The sequence below is a fragment of the Corvus kubaryi genome, unplaced genomic scaffold, assembly GCF_017639235.1.
Source record: "Corvus kubaryi isolate FWS band 111438036 unplaced genomic scaffold, C.kubaryi_AGA036_p1.0 37385, whole genome shotgun sequence".
NCBI lineage: Eukaryota > Metazoa > Chordata > Aves > Passeriformes > Corvidae > Corvus > Corvus kubaryi.
Genome location: NW_024581127.1, coordinates 531,667 through 553,238, shown reverse-complemented (window position 1 = coordinate 553,238; position 21,572 = coordinate 531,667). Strand labels below are relative to the sequence as shown.

At 38.6% G+C, this 21,572-nt stretch overlaps 1 protein-coding gene across 2 annotated transcripts; it reads left to right on the top strand.

Annotated features, from left to right (window-relative positions):
- Positions 1–4,038: 4,038 nt before the first annotated feature.
- TTPA (alpha tocopherol transfer protein) lies at positions 4,039–21,444 on the top strand. 2 transcript variants are annotated; one of them, XM_042035830.1, is made up of 5 exons: positions 4,039–4,300; positions 12,348–12,501; positions 13,729–13,922; positions 17,111–17,221; positions 18,714–18,853. In XM_042035830.1, exons 1-5 carry the CDS (start codon positions 4,106–4,108, stop codon positions 18,753–18,755), a joined length of 696 nt encoding a protein of 231 aa, XP_041891764.1. In that variant the 5' UTR covers positions 4,039–4,105; the 3' UTR covers positions 18,756–18,853. The 2 variants fall into 2 exon arrangements, with proteins under 2 accessions (XP_041891764.1, XP_041891762.1); XM_042035828.1 differs by having other exon boundaries at positions 4,041–4,300; positions 18,658–21,444.
- Positions 21,445–21,572: the final 128 nt, after the last annotated feature.

Here is a 21,572-nt window from a genome sequence, read left to right as displayed (position 1 = left end):
GTCCTGATGGAAATCACTAAAACTGCTAGTATAAGTAACTTTGTTCAAATATGAAGCCAAAATACAAATGTTGTAGAAAAGCTAGTTAGAAGCTATGAGTTGCTCATCTGAGCAGTCTAAGGAAAAGTATCTGTATTTTTTTGCCCTTTTTGTGTTCACAGATGAAGCACTAAGTTGGAAGAATTCTGAGATGGCAAAAATAAGTGCTCAAAAATTATGAAGTGGTGTTTAAAATTACTATATGAACTTTCTGTGATATCCCTTTGCTTGTCCTACCACCCATAGTTGGATTACACATTTGCATGCAAATCTTTCCCATGGAAGATCTGTCCAGAAACAAAAGGGTGGTTTTTTAAAAACCTGTTGTTAGTGTCCCCTCCACATTCTGTCCTCTCTGTTTCTGTCTGTACTTCCAGCTTGCTTTTTCTTGATCTAGGGTAAGTCCACACTTTCTCACACCTCCTTGCCCACATTTCCACATCTATATACTCTTGACTGCACACCCAGCTGTTTCCCAGTGTTTATCCTTTCCTTCAATACTTTCTCCCTGCAAGCTTGCATTCCCTATTCAGTCTCTCAAGTTTCTGCTTTATTATCTTTTTTTGGCAAAAAAACCCACGCCTCAAATGCGCTTGAATAAAGCGCCATACATTTTAAATTTTTTAAACAGCTCTTTTGCAGAACCAAATCTGCCAATAATCAGACATTTTTCCAACACCACACAAGCAAAGTTAAAGGAAAAGCCTACAGTTTTAATCAGAAATCCAGAGACAGGGAAAATTGAGGGCTCATTCCCACTAATAACCTGAGGCAAAGAGTATGCTTGTGTGTCCACAGGTGCCGGTCCAAAGTGGATTCCTTCAAAGAACGGGAAGCCCTACAAGCCACAGGAATACCCAGACACCCCCGGAAGCAGAGAAGGAAGTACGCAGACATGAACTGCAGAAAGACCGCAGCTGATGATACACATCTCTTCCCCACATGCAGAAGCTGTGAGCCTTGGGTTTCGTGCCAGTATAATATTGTGGGAATTGTTGATATCATAAAACCTTGTTGACAAGTGCGTGGTGTGGATCATGTTACGATTCAGAATTACATATGAAGTGTAAGGCCACTGAAATTTTAATTATATTAGGTCATGAGGAAGGAAATGGTTGTTGTCTCCACAGTAATTGGAGAAAACTTTAGAGAGACTCCAAAGAGGTCCAAATTTGTGGAACAGAATGCAAAAGGAATAACTTCCATGCCTCACGCTTGGCTTGTCCCAGAACGAGATTGAGAAAAGAAACCAAAGAGAAGTATGAAACTAAATCAGATATCATACTTGTGCCTTATTATTTCACTGTTTGCCTTAAGTAACGCGATCCTGCCCGTGAGTCAACCTAAAAACCAATGTTTGGGTGACCTTAGCTAATGCCTCAGGCTTGGATACCATTTGTTTGACTTATTCAAGTCCAGAAAAGCCATTTTCAACCTGCTTGGTTGGTTTACCAGTAGACAATTGGCCAGTACCAAAAAATGTGTCTTCAGATCTTTTACAATTTCTCATGAATCCCACAGAGGAATGGGGTCTCTGGGCTAAATTTCTCCCTGAGACACCCTATAAGCCTCAAGAATTGGAAATCTTTAGCTCAGTAAAAATGGATTTTTGCATAAGATTTGATTCTCCTGAGTCAAAACAAAATAAAAACAAAATCACAGATGTCACTCCAAATCATGCATTGTATAATAATGCGACATCTTGGTGCAATCTCACCTCAGTCTTGCACACAGCACCCAACCATGTCCCTTTACAATTACCACAAGGAGATTTTTTAATTTGTGGAGGTAGAGTTTGGCCTGCCATTCCATCATACCCCAAAGGTGGACCATGTAGCATTGGGAAATTTACTTTACTAACACCTAACGTAAAAATGATAAAAGAACATAAGCATAGAGGAAAAAGATTTGTCGATCAATACACACCTGATTGTAATGATAATTTTAAAGCCTGGAATTTTGGAAGAAGGTTTGTTGCAGCTCTCTTTGTACCTCAAGTTGCTGTAGGAGCAGCCTTGAAACAATTGGATCAATTAGGCTGTTGGCTAAGTAAGAACTCTCATGCCATTTCTCTTGCATTGAGCAATTTGTTAAAGATGTTCAAAGTGTAAGACATGCAGCTCTGCAAAACAGAGCAGCAATAGATTTCCTCTTGTTAGTGCACAGACATGGATGCAAAGACTTTGATGGAATGTGTTGCATGAACCTTTCTGACCATTTGGTATCAGTACACAAGAGCATTCAACAATTAGAAGAAGGTTTCATCAAACTCAAAGTTGAAAGAGGATCACGGATGGATGATCTGTTTGATTGGTTCAGCCTTGCTCAACTGTGGAGAGAGCTTTTGAAATTTGGCATGTATGTTTTGATTGTCATCATGGTACTTGTACCTTGTTTACTTCAGTGTATCCGACAATGATTTAACAAAGCAGTTAAAGCAATGTTCATGCTTCAAACAGGAGGGGGAGATGTTGGAACCCTGAGTTCAGAGAATTTCAGTCTTTCAGTGCTGATGGGCAGTGATCTTCAAAAGCACACTGCATTTGACCTGAGGCCTTGGGAAAAGCTTCCCAAATTATGGGATAACACTGAGATTGTTGCTGTGTAATTAAAGTTATATCACTGGGTGGATTAGGTAGAGATGTAGAAAATTTAGGTTTCTGGGATATAATAATATGCATGTAACAAAATGGAGGATTTTGGGTGTGAGTTAGTTCTTCTTTCCTCCTTCTTCTTCACAAATCTGGGTGGTTTGGTACCGGTTCAAAAAACCCACAGTGTGGAACATGAATGTTCAGTTACTGGATTATAAGTAAAAATAAATTAGTTGGCATTCCATAATTTGATAGATTGGACTTTAAAAGACCTTGGACTGTAGCACTCAGCCGTTTTCCACCTTGTTAACTTAGAGGCACATTCCATGCAGCTGTGCTATAGATAAGAAATAATAAACATCAGTTAGAAGAAATACCCTGCATCTCCTGCATTTTAATCCAAACTCTGAGTAAAAGAACTTGTGAGACAGAGGTAAAACGAAAACAGAGAAATTAACAGCTTCCCACTCTTTACCTATCTGCATTTAGCTAGGCAGATGTTTTTTTTTAGATTTGTAAAGCTGAGGGGGATACCTGTAGACCTTTAAGCAGTGTATAAGAATCCAAGATGTGGTTAGATGCAACCAAAATGCTGATCAAGAAGTAGGTATTAACTGTAGAAAGCCAGAAAAGGGGAAAGTAATCTGGAACAAAGTTTTGTAAATCTTTTTACTATGCCGAAGTATGCCTTATCAATTGTATATTAAATAAAATAAGGCTTTTAGCCTAAGTAGCCCAGAGAGATCTCAAAGGTAAACCTAATCCAAGGAAAAGGTTATACTAAAAATACTAAGAACAGCAATGAACTCTTTACCTTTCATAATCGAACTCACTGCTGGGCAGCAAACTTGGACTAAGACTGAATTCAATTTCACTGCCCTTTCTCCTGGCAGAGTGAATATATTTTCGTTACTGCGTATCCGTGTTAAGGATGAGGTGCTCCAAGGCAGTTTTGCACCAGCAGTGATCCCCGCTTTGCACTTCATTTTCAAGCTGCAATCAAGTTGCAGCTTTTTGCGATTTAGTATCTAAAGATGGATTATTTTCGCCCCAAGGGGAAGCCACTACCCTTAGCACGTCCCAGGGGTCCGGGGTGACCCTCCGGCGGTGGGCGCCGCGGGTACAGTGTCGGGGGTCTCCCTGCCCGGTGGGGCCGCCTCTCGCCCTCCAGAGGGAGCAGTTACAGCTCACTTTTGGGGCTGGAAGCGAAGAACAGGAGATGGGCTTTAAGCATAAAGTCCTAAAAACCGGTCAAGTCCATAAAAGTGAAAAAGCAACCCCAAAAGAGGCACGGCCGCAGCCGGGCGGGCCCAGGACGCAGCACACCTGCCTCCTCCCTTGCCTCGGGCCCGGGAGGGTGCTCAGGGGTTAAGCCCCGCCGGGGGCGGGGGCAGCCCGGCTGGGCCCCGCCGCGCCGCCGCTCTCAATGGGAGCGGGCAGGCGGCGGGGCTGAGCTCGGCCGTGCCGCGGGGATGTCGCAGGGTCCGCCGGGCGCGGGGCAGCTCAATGACCTCCCCGACCACTCTCCGCGGGTGCGCAGCGCCGTGTCCGAGCTGCGGCGGCGGGCGGAGGCAGAGCCCGGCCAGCGCTGGTCGCAGCCGCTCTCCGATGCCTTCCTGGTGCGGTTCCTGCGCGCCCGGGACTTCCACCTGGACCTGGCCTGGAGGGTGAGGAGAGGGCGGCGGCCGCAGGTCCCGGTGCCCGGGCAGCCCCCGCGGCGGCCGTGAGCCAGCCCCGGCCGGGACGGGGAGCAGCCGGGCTCGGGCTCTCGCTGCGGGGATGGGGTGTGGGGTGGGTCCGTGCCCTGCGCTGCCTGGGTCGGCCGAGGCCGAGCGGGAGTTTCAGGGTGTAACTAATTGCTTGTCACGCGTGTCTTCGGCGTGGCACCGAATCAATGTGCGGTGTCGCGGCTGGCTCAGTGAGATACGGATGTGGTAACATAAAAGCTGTGATAAACGTGGTACAGTCACTTACAGTAAATGTGGTAAGCTCACAGCTCCGGTTAAGAAACAGTATTTTTTAAAGGACACACTTGTCGTGATTATCAGGCTCAGATTACTAGTAGCCGTAGTAGTTTCACTACAGACTTACAAGTAGTCTAAAACTATGAGTAAAAACTTCTTTTTGCTTGCAGTTTAGTCATTTACAGCGCTCCTTGCAGGCTTTGGTAAGTCGTGTTACTTTCCTGGCTCTTTGTATGCCTTTTTGCCACAGAGTACACATATTTTTAATATCCAAAGGCACAGATCGTTATCAGGTTTTTTTTTTTTTTTTTTTTTTAAGGAAAGATTGACAACCACTAAACCTTTGGAACAGAAAGTATTTCCAAATCCTCCCAGGGCAGAAGCATTGATTCACATGTGCCAACTGAAATCTGTGTTTCCATAGAATTTCTTGCTGATTACACAGCATTGCCCAACAGAGCTCACCTATTAGTTTCTGACTTCTCTGGACTGTAGATTTTTCAAGTTTAGTCACCGTAAGGGACGTATGTATTGCAGGATCAAGGTAGTAGCTAAAATAAGAATCTGAGAAATTGAATTAGCCCCTTAATCATAAATAGCTTTAGAAATTGTATTTTTGCTCTTTTCATTTCACTCATGAGATTTGCATCATAGCTTTAAACCTTTCCTCCTCAGCAGAAGAGCCAAGGAGTCAAGTCAGATTCCTTTGGGTTTTATGGATCTTACTTTTACTTGAGGTTTGTGAGATTGTTTGTATCAATGCTGTGCACTAACAATTGTAGGACCATGCCTTTTTTTTCTTTCCCAACAAAAGCCATTTTATTTTCCTGTGTTTCTTGGTTCCAAAATGCAGGGCTTAATGAGGACAACATGGACTCCTGAATATCCACTCCTAATTGCACTGCAATTGGTGGTTACTGGCAATCCTGTAGACAAGACAGTGGCAATCCTGAATTCGGCCCATACGTTTCTGCACTTTGTAGTGGTTAATTGTGAGGTGTGTTGTAGGTAGGACTAATCTTTGCGAGTGTGGAATCTAGGCTAGGTTTAGAGATGGAAGTCTATGAAGGAGCAAATTGCCTATGTTCCTCTTGAGAATCAGCCCTCTAGACTGTGGACCTGCTTTGAAAAAGTTAAGTCTTTTTAAAACCTCTTTAGATTTTCTAGGTCTCCACAGACTGCTAAGTTTCTGAATTTCAAACCTTTCTTCAAATTAAGAGATTCTGATGTTCAAAACCTACCTGTATTTAATGTTTCTGTCTAGAATTTCAGTTCCCCAAGTGCTGTAGCCACTTGTACTTAATCTTCTACATACTAGCTGACACCATTTTCTAGAATACTTCTCTTACAGTATGGGAAGAATAACACAAGCAGTTCTCTTTTTTTTCCTTTTTTTTCCCCTCCAAAGGAATATGTTTATTGCAATCAGTATATCAAAGGCCAAAGAGAATTATTGTGCAAAAATCTGTCGTGGTCACAAATTGTATATTCATCTAACCCAAGTGTGACTTCATGCAGAAGTTATGTTAGTACTTCACCCTAGACAGAGCCCTCCTGCCATCAGTCCAGACAGTGGCTCTTCCATCCTGTCCTGGTTTGATTGTCCTGGTTGTTGTTGTCCTGGTTGCCTCTTGGTTTGGTGTTCAGGCTGACACACTCTTAGCCCACTGGGCTGCTGTGTACTACTGCATAGTATTTCTAGAGCAGCTAAGGGATAACCAAAGTTCATGGCTCTGTCAATGCTTGTAAGCAACAGTTGTCCAGCATCTTAGTATGGGCTTAGCCTTAAACATGAATCAAGAGTCTGGCAACTGACCAGACCTTTTCATTGATGAATTTCTGGTTAATAATTGACAGAGATTTATCTGATGTCAGTTACCAACATTTGGAAATGCTTCAGAAAAGAATAATCAGGTAGATTGTTTCAAGACATTCCATTTCTAAATCTTTGATGGTGACTCATAACAGCAATGTTTTACGTTTTTCTAGTGGCAATTCCAGACTTGCTTTTAACTACTGATACACTGATATCTCTCATGCTAGAAGAAAATCCAGCACTGAAACAGGTAGCTGGAATTGAAGGACTTGAAGAGGAGATAAAACTATCTTAATTTCTTAAAGACAATGATTATTCAGTTAAGCTCAGGAACAGACTATTCTCACAGAATCACAGGATATGCTGAATTGGAAGGGACCCTCAAGGATCATCAAAGTCCAACTCCTGGCCTTGCACAGACACCTCAAGAGTCACACCATGTGCCTGAGAGCATTGTGCAAATGCCTCTTGAACTCTGTCATGCTGGTGATGTGATCACTTCTCTGGGGAGCCCATTCCAGTGCCCAGCCATCCTGAGGGTGGAGAACCTTTTTCTAATGTCCAACCTAAACCTCCCTTGACACAACTTCAGGCCATTCCCTCCTGTTCTGTCACTGGTCACCACAGAGAAGAGATCAGTGTCTGCCCCTTTTTGAATGTACCAGCTATGTGTGTATGTTTGACTTCACTGTTATCATCAAAAGCACTGTCACTTGGATTCACTAGTGATATGTGAAATCTGGAGAACTAGCATCTCCTTTTGGATGTAAATGTTTTTTGCTAGTGTGTTTTATTGTGCCTTACAGCCCATAACTCTTGTATAGGACTGACTCTAAGTGACTTTGGAATACTTTTTGTACCTGAAATAGATTATACTCTGGGGGACAGAATGAAAATGTTTGACATTGAAGCTCTATGCAAAGGGTTTTCATAGCATACTATTGTAAGCATCCCTTCTGTGGCACTGAAAACTCTCTAAATATCTAGGATCCTTTTAGGAGTTCTGGTTGATACCAAGGTATATATAGCCAGACTTTGGTTTTTCTCTGCATTCGACTTACAGAGAAATGAGGTTTTCCTAGTGTGTCGTACTGCAAGTAAGTTGCTTAGGATGACCCACCCAACAAGGTGGGTTGTTTTCTGTAGTGCCAAACACACTGCTGAGTCTCAGACATTATCTGAGGATCTTCACATCATTCAAACATAAATGCTAAGTTAAAATCAGTTACTTGGCTGCTTTTCTTCCATCAATACTAAGGAATTCCTTGAAAAGGATGGAAGAGCCCTTATTAGCTCTCTGAGCTGACTCTTGAGGAAACATAAATCAGTCAGCCAGGATTCCCTTTGTGCTAAGCCAGCACGTGCCAGTCTTTTTCCAGTGACAAAGAGGTAATGCATGTGGAATTGGGAAAGTTCTGTGTCTCTATAAAATATTTAAAATTCTTTGTCTGTGTATACTGTGTGCTTAAATTCTGGTACATCTGTATACACATATATAAAAAGAAGTATAAAATACATATGCACAAAGGTTTATATTCTGAAGTTTGAGCTGTGGCTTCTCCTGCAAAGAATGCCAGTAGAAAACTTTTTCCCAAGCATTGTGTGCATTGGTACAACTGCTGACACAATAGAGGCCTCGTTCTGCCTATCATCCATGTTAATAAAAAAATAGTTAATCAAGAAAAATATAATTCATGTATAAATATAATTTATATTTAATAAAATAAATAAAAATATATATAATATATATAATTATATATAATATAATAAAAATATAATTTATGTATACAAACACATTAGTTTCTCTAACAAGCACAATGTTTTCCAGTTCTTTTGTGTCTAAGCAGAGTACTAAGTTCACTTTGGTTTGTAGGACATGAATCTTGGTTTAATTGGTAACTTTGTAATCTGTAATGTTCAGAAATCTGGAACTATCCCCAACGGATTTCAGGAAAAAAAACCTCTTAATTAATGCTTAACTCCAGACACTGGAGTTTTTCATCCAGATTTCTCCCCTTTATCAAGTTATCTTGCATCTATTTTCAGATGCTGAGCAGATCCTAAGTAGGTTATTCAGTTTGTAATCGCAGATAATTATACATTGAGGGGTTTTTCTTGTGTTGTAGGTGTGTGAGCTGTTTTTTATACTGGGTAATGAATGAGTCTGTTTTTCCTGATATTAGGTTGTTTCACCTATATCCAATGTGTTTGTTGTATACATTTATGTGTTTCCTTGCTGGGAAAGAAAAAAATCATACTTTAAAAAAATTTCCCATGAATTTCTGTGCTTAAACAGTGTGAAACTAGAATACCTGTAAGTACCCACTGCTAGTTTTTGAACTCTTTTACATGTTTAAGGATTACTCTTTTAAGTGGCTGTGTAAGACTTGACCATGTGCAGCTATAAGAAAGGGATTGCCTACATAAATTAAAATTTACGGAATATCTGCCAAAACTAGCTGTAGATGCTGTGGAAGATTCTCTAATGCTAACCTTTACTTCAGATCTAAATCATTGCAGGTAATTAGATTAGGTTTTCAAAATCTATGAACTCTTCAGCCCTTTGTGACTTTCTTGCCAAGGGAAGTATGTTTTAGGTTTAGCCATGTTATGTGTTTGAAAGATGCCCCACTTGCTCACGTCATGGAAAGTGTCAGAAGTATTCCAACCATATATTTACTCCTTAATGGGTGTGCTAGTGATGCCATGAAGATTTTTTTGCCTTTTCTTTTATACCCCTGTTATACCTTTTTTACAACTTCTGTATTCCTAGTGCTTTTTGCCTACATTCTTGGACTTTTTCGTCAAGCTAAGAGAATAAACATTTTAGAAGCTTCGTAGCTAGGGATCAGTGTGCCCCAGACCCCAAGGTCCTCTCCAGAACACATTCTGTTAACTAAGATAGAACCATCCAGGGGAAGGTTCTTTGGGGAGGGGGCCTCACTTGAGCCTCTCACTGGGGAATTTTTGATAGATATGCTAATTAGTAAAACCTATAATGTTATACCAGATCTTTTGGGATGGGTATTTTGCAGGGTGCATTTCGATGCATATGACCTGAACATGTGCACCTAAGGATCCTTAAAATAAATACCAAGGTAAAATCCCTTTTCCCCTTCTAACCGTGTATGGCTCTTGATTTTAAGACCAGGAAAAGGCATCACTAGTAGGTAAACTATGCCTTCTGTAAGGATCTTGAGTGTATCACAAGCTGCAAACAGCACTCTCTTTCTTCCGAGGTCCAAGAACTTAAATCCTTGTTGTTTCCAACTTGGAAAATGTAAATATCATGAAAATGAGAAAGTAACTGTATGGACTGGACAAGATTATTTAGGTTATTGAATGAATGTGTCATTTTTATTCTCATCTTAGTTTTGGTAGGGAATTCTTCAAAGAGGTGTTTAAAATATATACATTCATTAAGTTGTAGCACCACAGATTTTAGAAGAAAAGTGAGAAATTCCAAAGCTACAGATGTTTGCATAGCTCTTTTCAGGGTGTTTTTGTATTCTGCTGCTGTTTCAGAGTCTGTTTTGGAAAGACCAAGGAAAAAACATGTTGACATTGCTGTCTGGCACAAAGCAGTTGGGATTGCTCAAACAGTGCCCTTTGTAGATAGTCAAGTACTGACAGAGTGAGATAATCAGAGTACTTCAACAGGCCCATCTTTGCAATTATAGTGAACGCCTCTTCCACAAATTAACTTACTTTCCCTACTTCCTCCCTCTTTCCCTCACCTTGTTTGTTTGTTTGTTTGTTAGTTTTAAAATTAGTCTAGGCTAGAACTGATTTAATGCAGTCGAAAGGCTGCTAATAAAATTCTCCTAATGGTTAAATGTTTCTTTCTATGGTGGTGGATGAGGCTTTTTATCCACTTTTTTTACTGCCAAATCAAGAGGGATTCTAGCATGGTATATGAACTTTTTTATTTTTTGGATCTAAATACATAGTTATAGGCTCTACTTCCATAAAAATATAGCTAATTTCTGGTCAGTATACCATGTATTTTTATGTAAATTCTGCTGATAAACAGTAATGTTTTATAAATAGTTTTCTCATGACAATTCATTTGAGAGACCTTCAAAATCCTTCAAGACCTTAATCTGAGCAGAAAAGCATTAAGCTGAAGAAAAAGTATGTTATATGTAAAATGATACAAGAAGCTTCAAAGTAGAGGGAAGGGTAAGAGGTAAGACTAATTATCTGACATGAGCATGCTGTGAGCTACAGGATGATGAGTCTCAGGTCTCCCTCTAAGAGTCTGTAGGTAAGAATCAGCATAGCTGATGCTCTGATTTTCCAAGGGATGAATTCAATTTTACTGAAGTTCATTCTGATCATTCTTCCAACGAAAAGGCTGAAGAAAATTATACTTGCATAGATAATAGTATAGTAATTGCATAGTAATTTTTTTAAGGTTATATTCTATTAGTTGGACCTGACAGCTCTTTTAACCTCAGTATTTCTGTTGTGAAATATGGAGTAACTGATAAAGGAGAAAAAAAATTCTGTTAATACAAATTATAGGAAATAAAAGACTTTCAGTTGATGCTTTTAGTGTGGTGGGCACATTTAATTTGTGAAACTGTGCTGAGGATCAGATTGGGTTTCCCTGTTTTTGAAATATAGAAATGATTTAAAAAGCTAGGCTGTGCATGCTTCCTTTAAGATTTAAAGCTACATTTCAATTTCTTGTGAAACAAAGTTCTAAAAAATTCTGATTCTCTTAGCTACTTTTGAAGGTCTTGGGTTAGAACTCTAAGTCATAGCCACTGAGGAAATTAAAACAAAATGTGAATTATTTGTAATAGTTACGTCTCTGATTTCCAAACTTAGTGCTAGAGAACTTAGCAGAGGTGATAAAGCAGAGGCAAAATTTAATTGATGAGCTGAGAGGAAGCATTTTAGAAGACAGTCTTGCAGAGCTTCCTACTTATGCAAAATGTCTTAAATAAATTTTAGTTGCAGGGCATAGCTCATTTCCCCCACAACCACTTAACTAATATTAAAGGAGAAACAGTAATTAGACTTGGAAATTAGAACTACTGCATCACCAACTTAATTTTTCACGATCTGTCTCTAAGGTGACCTTTCACAGTGCTCCCTGTAATTCCTCAACACAGATGTTACCTCACAAAGGAACACCTTTAATTGCCTCTTCCTTAGCATTAATCCATCGCCTTTCAACACACAGCTCTTCCTGTGCCTTAGAAATAGTGGTTATGATGCTGCCTCCCAGCCTTAGGAATCAGGGTGACCATGTCCCTGACAACAGACAGGATCTCTGTTTTAGCCAAACAGGTTCTCATTATTTCCACTCTGTGGGAGGGAAATTGTCAAATGTGTAATGGACCCACTACTTTGTTATATTATCTCATTTCAGAGGGGTAGAAGGGACTTCAGAAATGGTTTTGGATATGCTGATGAGCATACCTGTTTCAAATAGTAAACTGGAATTATTTATGACTGTGTAAAAAATAGGGAGGAAGGGAGAGGGTGTGTGAGTGAAGGAGAATGTTCCTCCATAAAATTTTGCACGTCTAAATTTAAAAAAATCCTGAATGAGTCTGATGCAGTAGCAAAATGAACAATCCTAAAGGTATCCTGAATGGAAAAAATGAGGTTTAGATGCATTTTACATAGAAACTACGGCCTTATTGTACATGCAGTTTTCATTTTTGCCACAAAATGGCAACTGCAGTCCATTAATGATTTGACTGGGTTCTAAATTCATCATGGCAATTTACTCACTTACTTGATCCAGTATAGCAACCTTCTGTTTCTAGGAGTGATTTGGTTAAAATATACAATTAAATTATAGCTAATTTAATGAATTAAACCTAACTGTGACCACATGTGGAAAACATATTTTTAACTGTGTCGTTCCTACAATAGCTGATGCTTACCTGACATCCATGTTAATTTTTTTTCCAGTTATTGAAGAATTATCAGAAGTGGAGAATTGAATGCCCAGAAATAAGTGCAGATTTACAACCATCTTCTGTTCTTGGTCTTCTGCAAGCTGGCTATCACGGAGTCCTAAAATCAAGAGACCCACACGGAAGCAAAGTTCTAATATACAGAATTGGTGAGTGACAGAATTGCTTGTAAGTGTTTCACACCTGATTCTAACACTGAAGTTTTGGGGTTTTGTTTGTTTGCTTTGTTTTGTTTTGTGGTTTATTTATTTTTTAATTATCACAATTTCAGCAGCAAAACAAAAATATTTTATGAGTACAACTGCAGGGGTTGATAAAATTAGATCATATCAGAATGTCTTAACTAGAAAGGTAAAACATGTTCCTTGCTAGAAATACATTTACATTAATTTAAAGGTGAGTTTACTGAGCTGTAACAGTTACATAATTTTACTTACAAACTAGTGTGGCTAAAGCTGTACAATCCCTTATGAAGAACATAATTTTCTTTTTAGTGAAATTCTTGTTGCATTGAAAGAAACTTAAAGATTAAAACTTGTAAGATTATTTGGGTTTTGGCTCTGAATGTCCCAACGATCATTTGATTTCGTATAAATTTTCAAAGCTATGGGCTAAGACTGTGGTACTGATGCAGATGCAGCACAGAGCAGGGAGAACACAATAAAAAGGTGCACACCTAGTCATGTATCAACGTTCAGTTTAGGCTTGGATGAGCAGTTCACCAGGTTTTCACTGTTTACTTGTAGCCAAAGAGCCCTAGCTAACACTACTTGGAAAATGTTTGACGTACCTCCCAAAAATCTTTTCAAAAAATATGTAGTTAAATGAACACCATATCTCTTTATGCTTGTTTTGGACAGAGACATTATTTTTGCCAGCTTTCAAAGAACTGTCTTATTATCAGCTGGTCTAGTAGATAATTGTGCCCTCTAAAGCTTTCATCTAAGGTTAAGGCTCATCCCATGCAATTTTTTGCTCAGGCCTCAGAAAAAAAAAAAAGTGAGATACATTGAACTGTGAGAGAATTACTGTGCTGAAAAAAAGTTATAATAGTTGATTGGATTGATGATCTGCAGCTTCTGCTAGCATGACTGTTACTGAATTAAGCTGTTCCTGTCAAAATGTTGTACTGGGCCTATGGCTATAGGTAGAACATGCTACATTATGTGGTACCATCTACTAAAAGAGCATCAAAGATGAATGAGAGAGCAGGCACACAAAGTAACTTATGCATTAGCAAAACAGATTGTTTCAGGAATTTCGTTATTGCTGGTTAATTCTTGTTCCTGAGAAGCACATTAGAAGCCGTAGGAAGCAAAAGTGCAGGTGTATGGGGTATTCTCATAGTAATGCAGGGTAATCTGTCTTCTCTTCAGGACAATGGGATCCCAGTTTATTTACAGCATATGATGTGTTTCGTGTAAGCCTCATCACATCTGAACTCATTGTAAAGGAGATTGAGACTCAGCGAAATGGAGTCAAGGCCATCTTTGACCTTCAAGGGTGGAGATTTGCTCATGCTTTTCAAATCAGTCCAGCTGTGGCCAAGAAAATTGCTGCTGTTCTCACAGTAAGTATGACATAGTGCTTCATGCACCTTCATTGCTATGATTTCCAATTTTTCATCTCTTCCAAGCTATAAGTAAATTTTGTAAATTTTCCTTCCATAGACATTCTCAGACTGCAACTTAGAAGAACAAAATCCTAAATCCGTTACAAGTCATAGGTTGTGCTTGATTTTATTTCAAGTTTATTCTTCTATAGCAGTAAATGCCCTCTAACTTCTGGTATTTTATAAGAACTCCACCAACGCAAGAATTTCATGACTGGAAGAGCAAATGAAGCCCAGTTTTGGAAGGATCTGTGTTTGCTATCCTGTTTCATCTCTTCTCTTCCATTCTTTTATGCATTAACTCAATATTTAAAGCATTTATTCCCGGCTCAGAGAATATTAAAAGTAGCATGCACTATGAATAGTTAAGAGCAAGACACTCCTAACTTGTTACCAGTATGGATGATGCTTATGTGATCTTTCATCTGCTAACAACAGAATGTACAACATTTATGTTCTGCTTGGTTTTTTTCCCCCAACTTGAGCATTGTTTTGTGCAAATCACTGCTATCTCACCTCCTATTTTTCACAAAACTTCTCAGGACTTTACTATCTTTAAGGCTTATTCCTTTCTGCCAAATTCAGTTGAACTTTGCCACTGAATTTGAGAGAAAAAAATTAAAGAAAAAAGGGGACAGAGAATTGACAGGCAAGCTACCGTGTAGTCCAATAATCCTATTTTCCTTCAGAAGTTGGGTTGAAAGTCAGTAATAATAAAACTGTTAGCCTGTGATATGGAAATGAGCCAGGGAGATAATCTCTTGCTCTGATTTGGTAAGGTTTATATCTGAGATTCAATCAAAGCTTAGTCATTGAATTAATATCATCAGAACTTCAGATGTTCTTTCTTCTTGGTATCTACTGTAAAACTTTAGTGAAACCATCAAGTATTCCCAACTTCGCACATCTAGAATAAGAAGTCTTCGTGTTACGCAGTCGTGGGGCAGATCTCATGAAAACAGGACTACTGAGAGTGTTTCAGTTGATTTCTGAGGTAGTAAACAAATTGCTGGTGATTTTTTTAACCTTGAAATAGAGCAGAAAGGAATCAGAATAGGATTTGCAAGTACATCTAAAGGTTTCAATCCATAATCTCAAAGCAGGAAATTCTTTGAATATGTTTCCATCTTGACCTATTTCTGATATTTTCAGTGTTTTTCAAACTTCTAAATGTTTTTTTGAGCTATGAAAAAATAAAAATTGTGTGTTTCCAGTGTTCTTTTCAAAGAAGAGAAAGAATTTTAACTCTTTTTTTTCCCCCTGATTCCTTTCATCACTTTTAACTGGGTTTGTAAACTATACCCAGAGATTATATTAGTGTTGTTCAATATCATAGAACCATAGAATCATAGAATATGTTAAGTTGGAAGGGACTCATCAGAATCATTGAGACCAGCTTCTGGCCCTATGCAGGACGCCCCAAGAGTCACACCATGTGCCTGAGAGCACTGTCCAAATGCTTCTTGAACTCTGTCAGGCTGGTGCTGTGACCACTTCCCTGGGGAGCCTGTTCCAGGGCCCAAACACCCTCTGGGTGAAGAACTTTTTTCTTATATCCAACCTAAACCTCCTCTGACACAACTTCAGGCCATTTCCTTGGGTCCTGTCCCTGGTCAGGAGAGTGAAGAGATCAGTACTTTCCCCTCTTCTTCCCCTTCTGAGGATCTTGAAGACCTCAATGAGGTCTCCCTTCAGTCTCCTCCAGGCTGAACAAACCAAGTGACCTCAGCCACTCCTCGTAAGATTTGCCCTTCAGATTCTTCACCATTCCCGTGGCCCTCCTTTGAATGCTCTCTAATAGCTTAATGTCTTTTTAATATTGTGGTGCCCAAAAATGCTCACAGGACTCAAGGTGAGGCTACCCCAGAGCAGAGCAGAGTGGGACAATCCTCTCCCTAGCCAGGCTGGAGATGCTGTGCCTGATGCACCCCAGGGCATGTTGAATGCAGTCCAGAACATGCTTATAAGTAAAAGCTGAGAAACCTTAGTTTTAACCCTGTGTTTTACTCAAGAAATATGTCTTGCAAATTGCTATCCTGTATCAAGAAACAGAAGTTAATACAAAGGAAGTATGTACCAAGGAATGGAAAGCATAGTATGAATAATAAGTGACATTATCTTGAAAATCTGTTATGAAAAATCTATTATCTGTTATAGAAAATTGTTTTGTGAAATCATGATAGTAGAATTTAAGTATATGATAACCCATAATAACATTAAATAAACATACAAGCTGACAATTTTAAGGTCTTTATCATACATTAAAATCTAAAAGGAGTGGGACTAAAGAAATGTGTTGGGTTTGGGGTTTTTTTCCTTAGAACTACTGAACTAGTGAGGAGATATGTTTGTGAGAAGTACCATTTTTATAAACAGAAAACATCTGTTTCCAAGGTAGTATCAGGTGGGATATGAATGGAAGTTTTACTTTCCCCATTGCATAAAGCTTGCTTTGATCACTGCCATATTTTCTTTTAAAATTCAAAGATCTGGAACTTTTAAATGAACACAAGTAGAATCCAAGTTATTTTGTATTATAAAGGCTGTATGGCAGATATTTTAATTTTATTAAAACAGTAATCTTGTTGTAAAGCTGAACTTCTGGCTTGGTCAAATTCCTAATAATTTCAAGGCTTATCTCTAAATAAAAAATATAATGTATTTAACTTAAAGTTAGTATCTTCAATAATTTATATATATTTACGTATTATCCTTCAGACTATTGCCAATAATAGCACATAGCTAGATAGGTTTTTGTAAATTAGTAGCAGAATATTTGTTGTGAAAAAATTGTTCTTTAGAAAATGGCTGAGAACAAGGTTTGTGTACAATACAAATTATGTGCAATTTGGTGATACTTTTCTTTTTTGTTTTTCTGTTTGTTTGTTTTTAATATTCAGTCTCACCTCACACTGAGATTTAAGAAAGGTGAGATTTTTCTTTCTAATGGGAGGAACAAGATATGCTTTTTCTAAATGTTGTTCTTAATTTACACTGCTACAGCACTACAAAATGCAAGAATTGGGAAGGTCAGAAGGAATACTTTCACCTATGGACTAGACAGTTTTCACAGTCTTGTCCTTACTAATAGAAGTGTTTCAATAATATTTTCTTTTTCTTATTCTGTTTTTCATGTATGCTGACAGGATTCCTTTCCACTGAAAGTTCGAGGTATCCACTTGATTAATGAGCCTTTATTCTTCCACCCAGTCTTCGCTCTAATTAAGCCTTTTCTCACTGAAAAAATAAAGCAACGGGTGAGTGCACACAAATACTTCTTTCTGCCACAAAATCCTTATATGACAATCTGTAGCACTTCCTTAGGCTCTGTTACTCCTGAGTAATGAAGAGCATAAACCATTTTTGTTTGTTAATGCCGTACAGACCTCCAGAATCTAACTGTAAAGCATTTGCAGTTAATAATAACATGACAATTGCAATGGTGTTGTTATCACTGCTCTAAAGATAAAAAACACTGTGACGCAAAGAGGTTAAATAATTTGCTTGAGGTCACATAACAATTCTTCTGCAGAACTAGAAAGAAATAGATCCTCGACTTTCCAGTACTCTGCCTATAAATGACAGAGAAAAATGATCACTAAATAGTGTTTTATGCTCCAAGTTGTGCAGAATTAGTAGAAGACAACTGTTTAGCCCTGAGAGACCTCCAGAGGCATTTATGCATCAAAAATTGGTCAGACTTAACTTCAAAGTTTTTTTCCAAACAGCTCCTTAGTTGTTTTAAATAGTTTTCCCGTTATAAATCTGCAAATAAATTTGTATTTGGATGCAAATGCGTGGCAAGGACTACGGTTTATTGTAGCATAGGAAAAATATTGGAGTTTTCAGCTGGCACAAAAGTGAAGTGTTAACAGCAGACCTAAGGTACAAAATAAGCAGCCCTGCCTATTGTTATTCCCATTCTGAAGCCTTCTTTACTCAGCACATGAATCTTGGGCATTTGCAATAGCCACTGCATGCCAGGACAGTAGATCCTATAAAAGTATCAGACTGGAAGTAGTGAACAAGACTTCAAAATAGCTACAATAAAGCAAGAGGAGAAGAACCAAACCTACAGTATTGCAAGGGTTAAAGTGAAGAAGTAGTCCAGGATCTAATTTCAGTTAGAACAGAAACGTAAGGACTGATACATAGATTCTGTTGAGTATCTTCCTTGACACCTGTCTGAACCTACATACATACTACATAATCTTGTTTTTAAATACATGTGGCAGGACCAGATAGTAATGGCCAGGAGCCAGACACAGCTCTGTTCTTGGAAATGACTGAAGGGCAAGTACAAGATATCATGACTAAACAAATCACAAGTCTTCCCATGGTTTAGCTCAGTTTAGCAGTTTGGATGTAGTGTGTGCTCTCATCAGTGTTGCTAAACCAGTCTGGAACAAGTGTGTAGTTAGTTTCGGCTCCTGTGCTCACGGCTACATAAAATGCTCTTCTCAGGTTGTAGTCCATCCTTCACCAGCCTTCAGATACTGAGCAGGACTGAGTTTGAGCACCTAGGGGAAACTCACCAGGTAGTTCCTTCTTTTAAGGAACTCGTTATGAACAAATACACTTAGTTAAACCAAGCTGGTGGGTCCAGCTCTTGCACTGAGATGCTTTGCTGCCTGTTCTCACTCAGTAGTTTAGCATTCATACCCAAGTAAATGCTTTTAATATTTTGGTTTAGGTGTATATGCATGGAAATAACTACTTGCAGAGTCTGACTGAACACTTCCCCGTCAGCATTCTCCCACAGGAATATGGGGGGGAGGAAGTCTCCATTGAAGAGCTGGCCAAGGAATGGACTGACTTCATAATGGCATCTGCAGATTATCTTCAGAGCATTTCTCTGGTTGCCTGGGAATAACCTTAATACAGTATTTTATCAATTCTTGAACACTGGAATTGGAAATAAGTTTAAGGTGAAAACTTCCATTGTGAATGAAACCAGCATGTCTTTGCAGGGTACTGAATGTTACACTGGGTGCACTTTTACACTAACTGGAGTCTATCAGTGTGTATGTCTGAAGAGATGAATGAATTTTAGATATCTGTAGCACTGGTTGTAATTGAGTACCTTGTATGTCAGAAAGCTGAAGAGTGCATTGGATATCAGATTGATACTACTCTGTTAAGTCTTTGGAGATAACTCGTCTGTAATAATGCAGTCCAGAACCTTACACTTAGCTCTTGGATCTTTGGCTTGTCAAGACAATAGGATACAAAACAAAGAACAGACTGTGAATAGGGTAGAGTAGTTTGTCGCAGAAGTAAGACTACAAGGCTAATTTACAAGGAGTGAAGAGGTTGCTTTTTGGATTGATTCTCAGGAAAAAATGCTCTTTTGTTAGTTTGCATCAAATTGAAAATTAGCCAGCAATAGTGAGATACTTGTGTTACTCTGTGCTGATTATGCAGCTTCTGGTTTTGTGCTAATTAACAGAATAATCTTCAAGTTTTATAGAGAAAACACTATGTACGTATTCAAAGGACAGTGTGAATCTGAGGGAGGAACTGGTAAGAGAGTCAAAACAACCTTGAAAATTCTTATTTTCTTTCTTCAAAGTGATACTGTCTATGGACAACTATAAGAAACTCAGATTATTATCAACTTTAATCCCTAGTGTAGAGGACTAGAGAGGTCAAAAGCTTTCAGCTGTTTGCATTATCTGTTTCAGAGGGTAAAGTAGGTTATCCTTTATGGATCTGAACTTTAGAAATATCTGTTGTTTAAGGGTGCTTGGAGGTCAGTTTGGACCTCAGCATAGGAGATGCTTGGTATCTTCATTTTATTTTCAGAACAGTAATTGACAACTTGTCAGTCTATGTGCTGTTGGCACTGGAAGAAATTACTTTTAATTTCCATTTAGACTGCTTCTTCATTACTATAGGGGTAATAAAAAAAAAATCTCCATACTTACTGAAAACAGGTTTTTGTTTTGTTTTGAAGGGGCATTATTGACATATGAACACTGGTATGTGGCAGTATCATCCTGCAATCCCCTGTATTTAGTAATCTTGACCATTATTTTACTTTTCTCAGCTTTTTCCTAAAATCTTTGTAAGTACACCAACTGCCAGAGTTCATTTACCCAGTTCTTAACTGTTTTGTTTTTGCATAAGCACTATAAATTTAAGCATTCCATATGAATTTCCATATAAATAAATCCATAACAAATGCTTTTATCGCAGTTAGCTAGAAATGACAACTTCAGTTATTTTGTAATCTTTAGGACATTGGGATGGTATATAGGCTTAGGGGAGAGAAATTAAACTATCTTATTATATTCAATATGTCTTACTTTAGATTATGATTAATAAGGCATTATTGCAAGAGTCATTGGAAACTATTCCTTATTAGCAAGAGGAACATCTATGAAAGACCCATTAGAGTACTTGTTGGTTGTAGTTTCTTCTGCTGTGGTAAGATCGATGCCAGAAATTCTTTCAAAACTGACAAAAACCTCTTAATTTTTTTTCTTCCAATTCCCAAATTTCCTCAAGTGCATTTTTCATTTTTCTCTTTCAGAATATTTTTGATATGGGGCTTAAATTTAAATAAACCCTTTTCAGATATATGATTCTATGAAAATGTATTTCATATATATTTCTTTTTCTCAGATTGAACTATTTTGTGATACAAAAGCTCCTTAAATAGAGGAGTTCAATGAACTGCAAATTCTTCTTTATAAGAAAATAGACTAAGTAGTCAGGTATCTGGCAATTGTTCAAGTGTGTAACTCAAGTTCCAAGTCATTTACCAGCTGGAGAACCGAAGCTATTGTCTTAATATTACAGCCCTTCAATTTTCATCCATGAATGTAAACTGCACAAAGGAATGAACCATGTTTCAGTGAACAAGAAAATTTAAACTTTTCCTATGAAACCAATTTCTGATCACTGCTGGTTTATGTAGCAGAAACCTCATTTGATTGCATATGTATATGTATATGCACATGCATACGTAGCTGGGTTTTTTTTAAATCTTTATTTGGACTCATCCAGCTCTATGAATATAAAGTCCTAAATATCTTCAAAAATACCCTGGTCTGTTATTAAGTGGTAGCATGTTTGCATAACACAGCAGTTAGAGCATAGAGTGCAGTTATTTTTTCCTGAACTGTTAATTATTTTTTAATGTTTATATATTATATAAGAGGTGGGAACTCTTAATTGCAACTGCTGCTAAAAATACGGACACAAGATAATTTACATAATGAATGGTAGAGATATTGGTATGGCGTGTGGTGGTGTTGCAGCTTCGAGCAGCAGTCAACAAAACACAGATCCCTAAGTGCATTATTCTTTATAAACATCGGGAGTGCCTCTAAAAAAAAATGTTCCTGTTAAACGGTGCAAATATAGATTACTACTGACTGTAAGCACGATGTAATGCACAATGTTTTTTAATTTTTTTTCTCTCTTTTTTAAATGTATTAATACCGTTTTAATTAATAAACCCTTTCTGGTTGAACCAGCCTCTTCTGTCACCGTTCGGCGACACCAGCACCCCTCTCCCAGAGAAGGACGAGGCCGCGGGCGGTAGCGGGGGGTGTGCTCGGGCCGGGCTCAGCCCGCGGGCGGGGCAGCGGGCCGGGACTG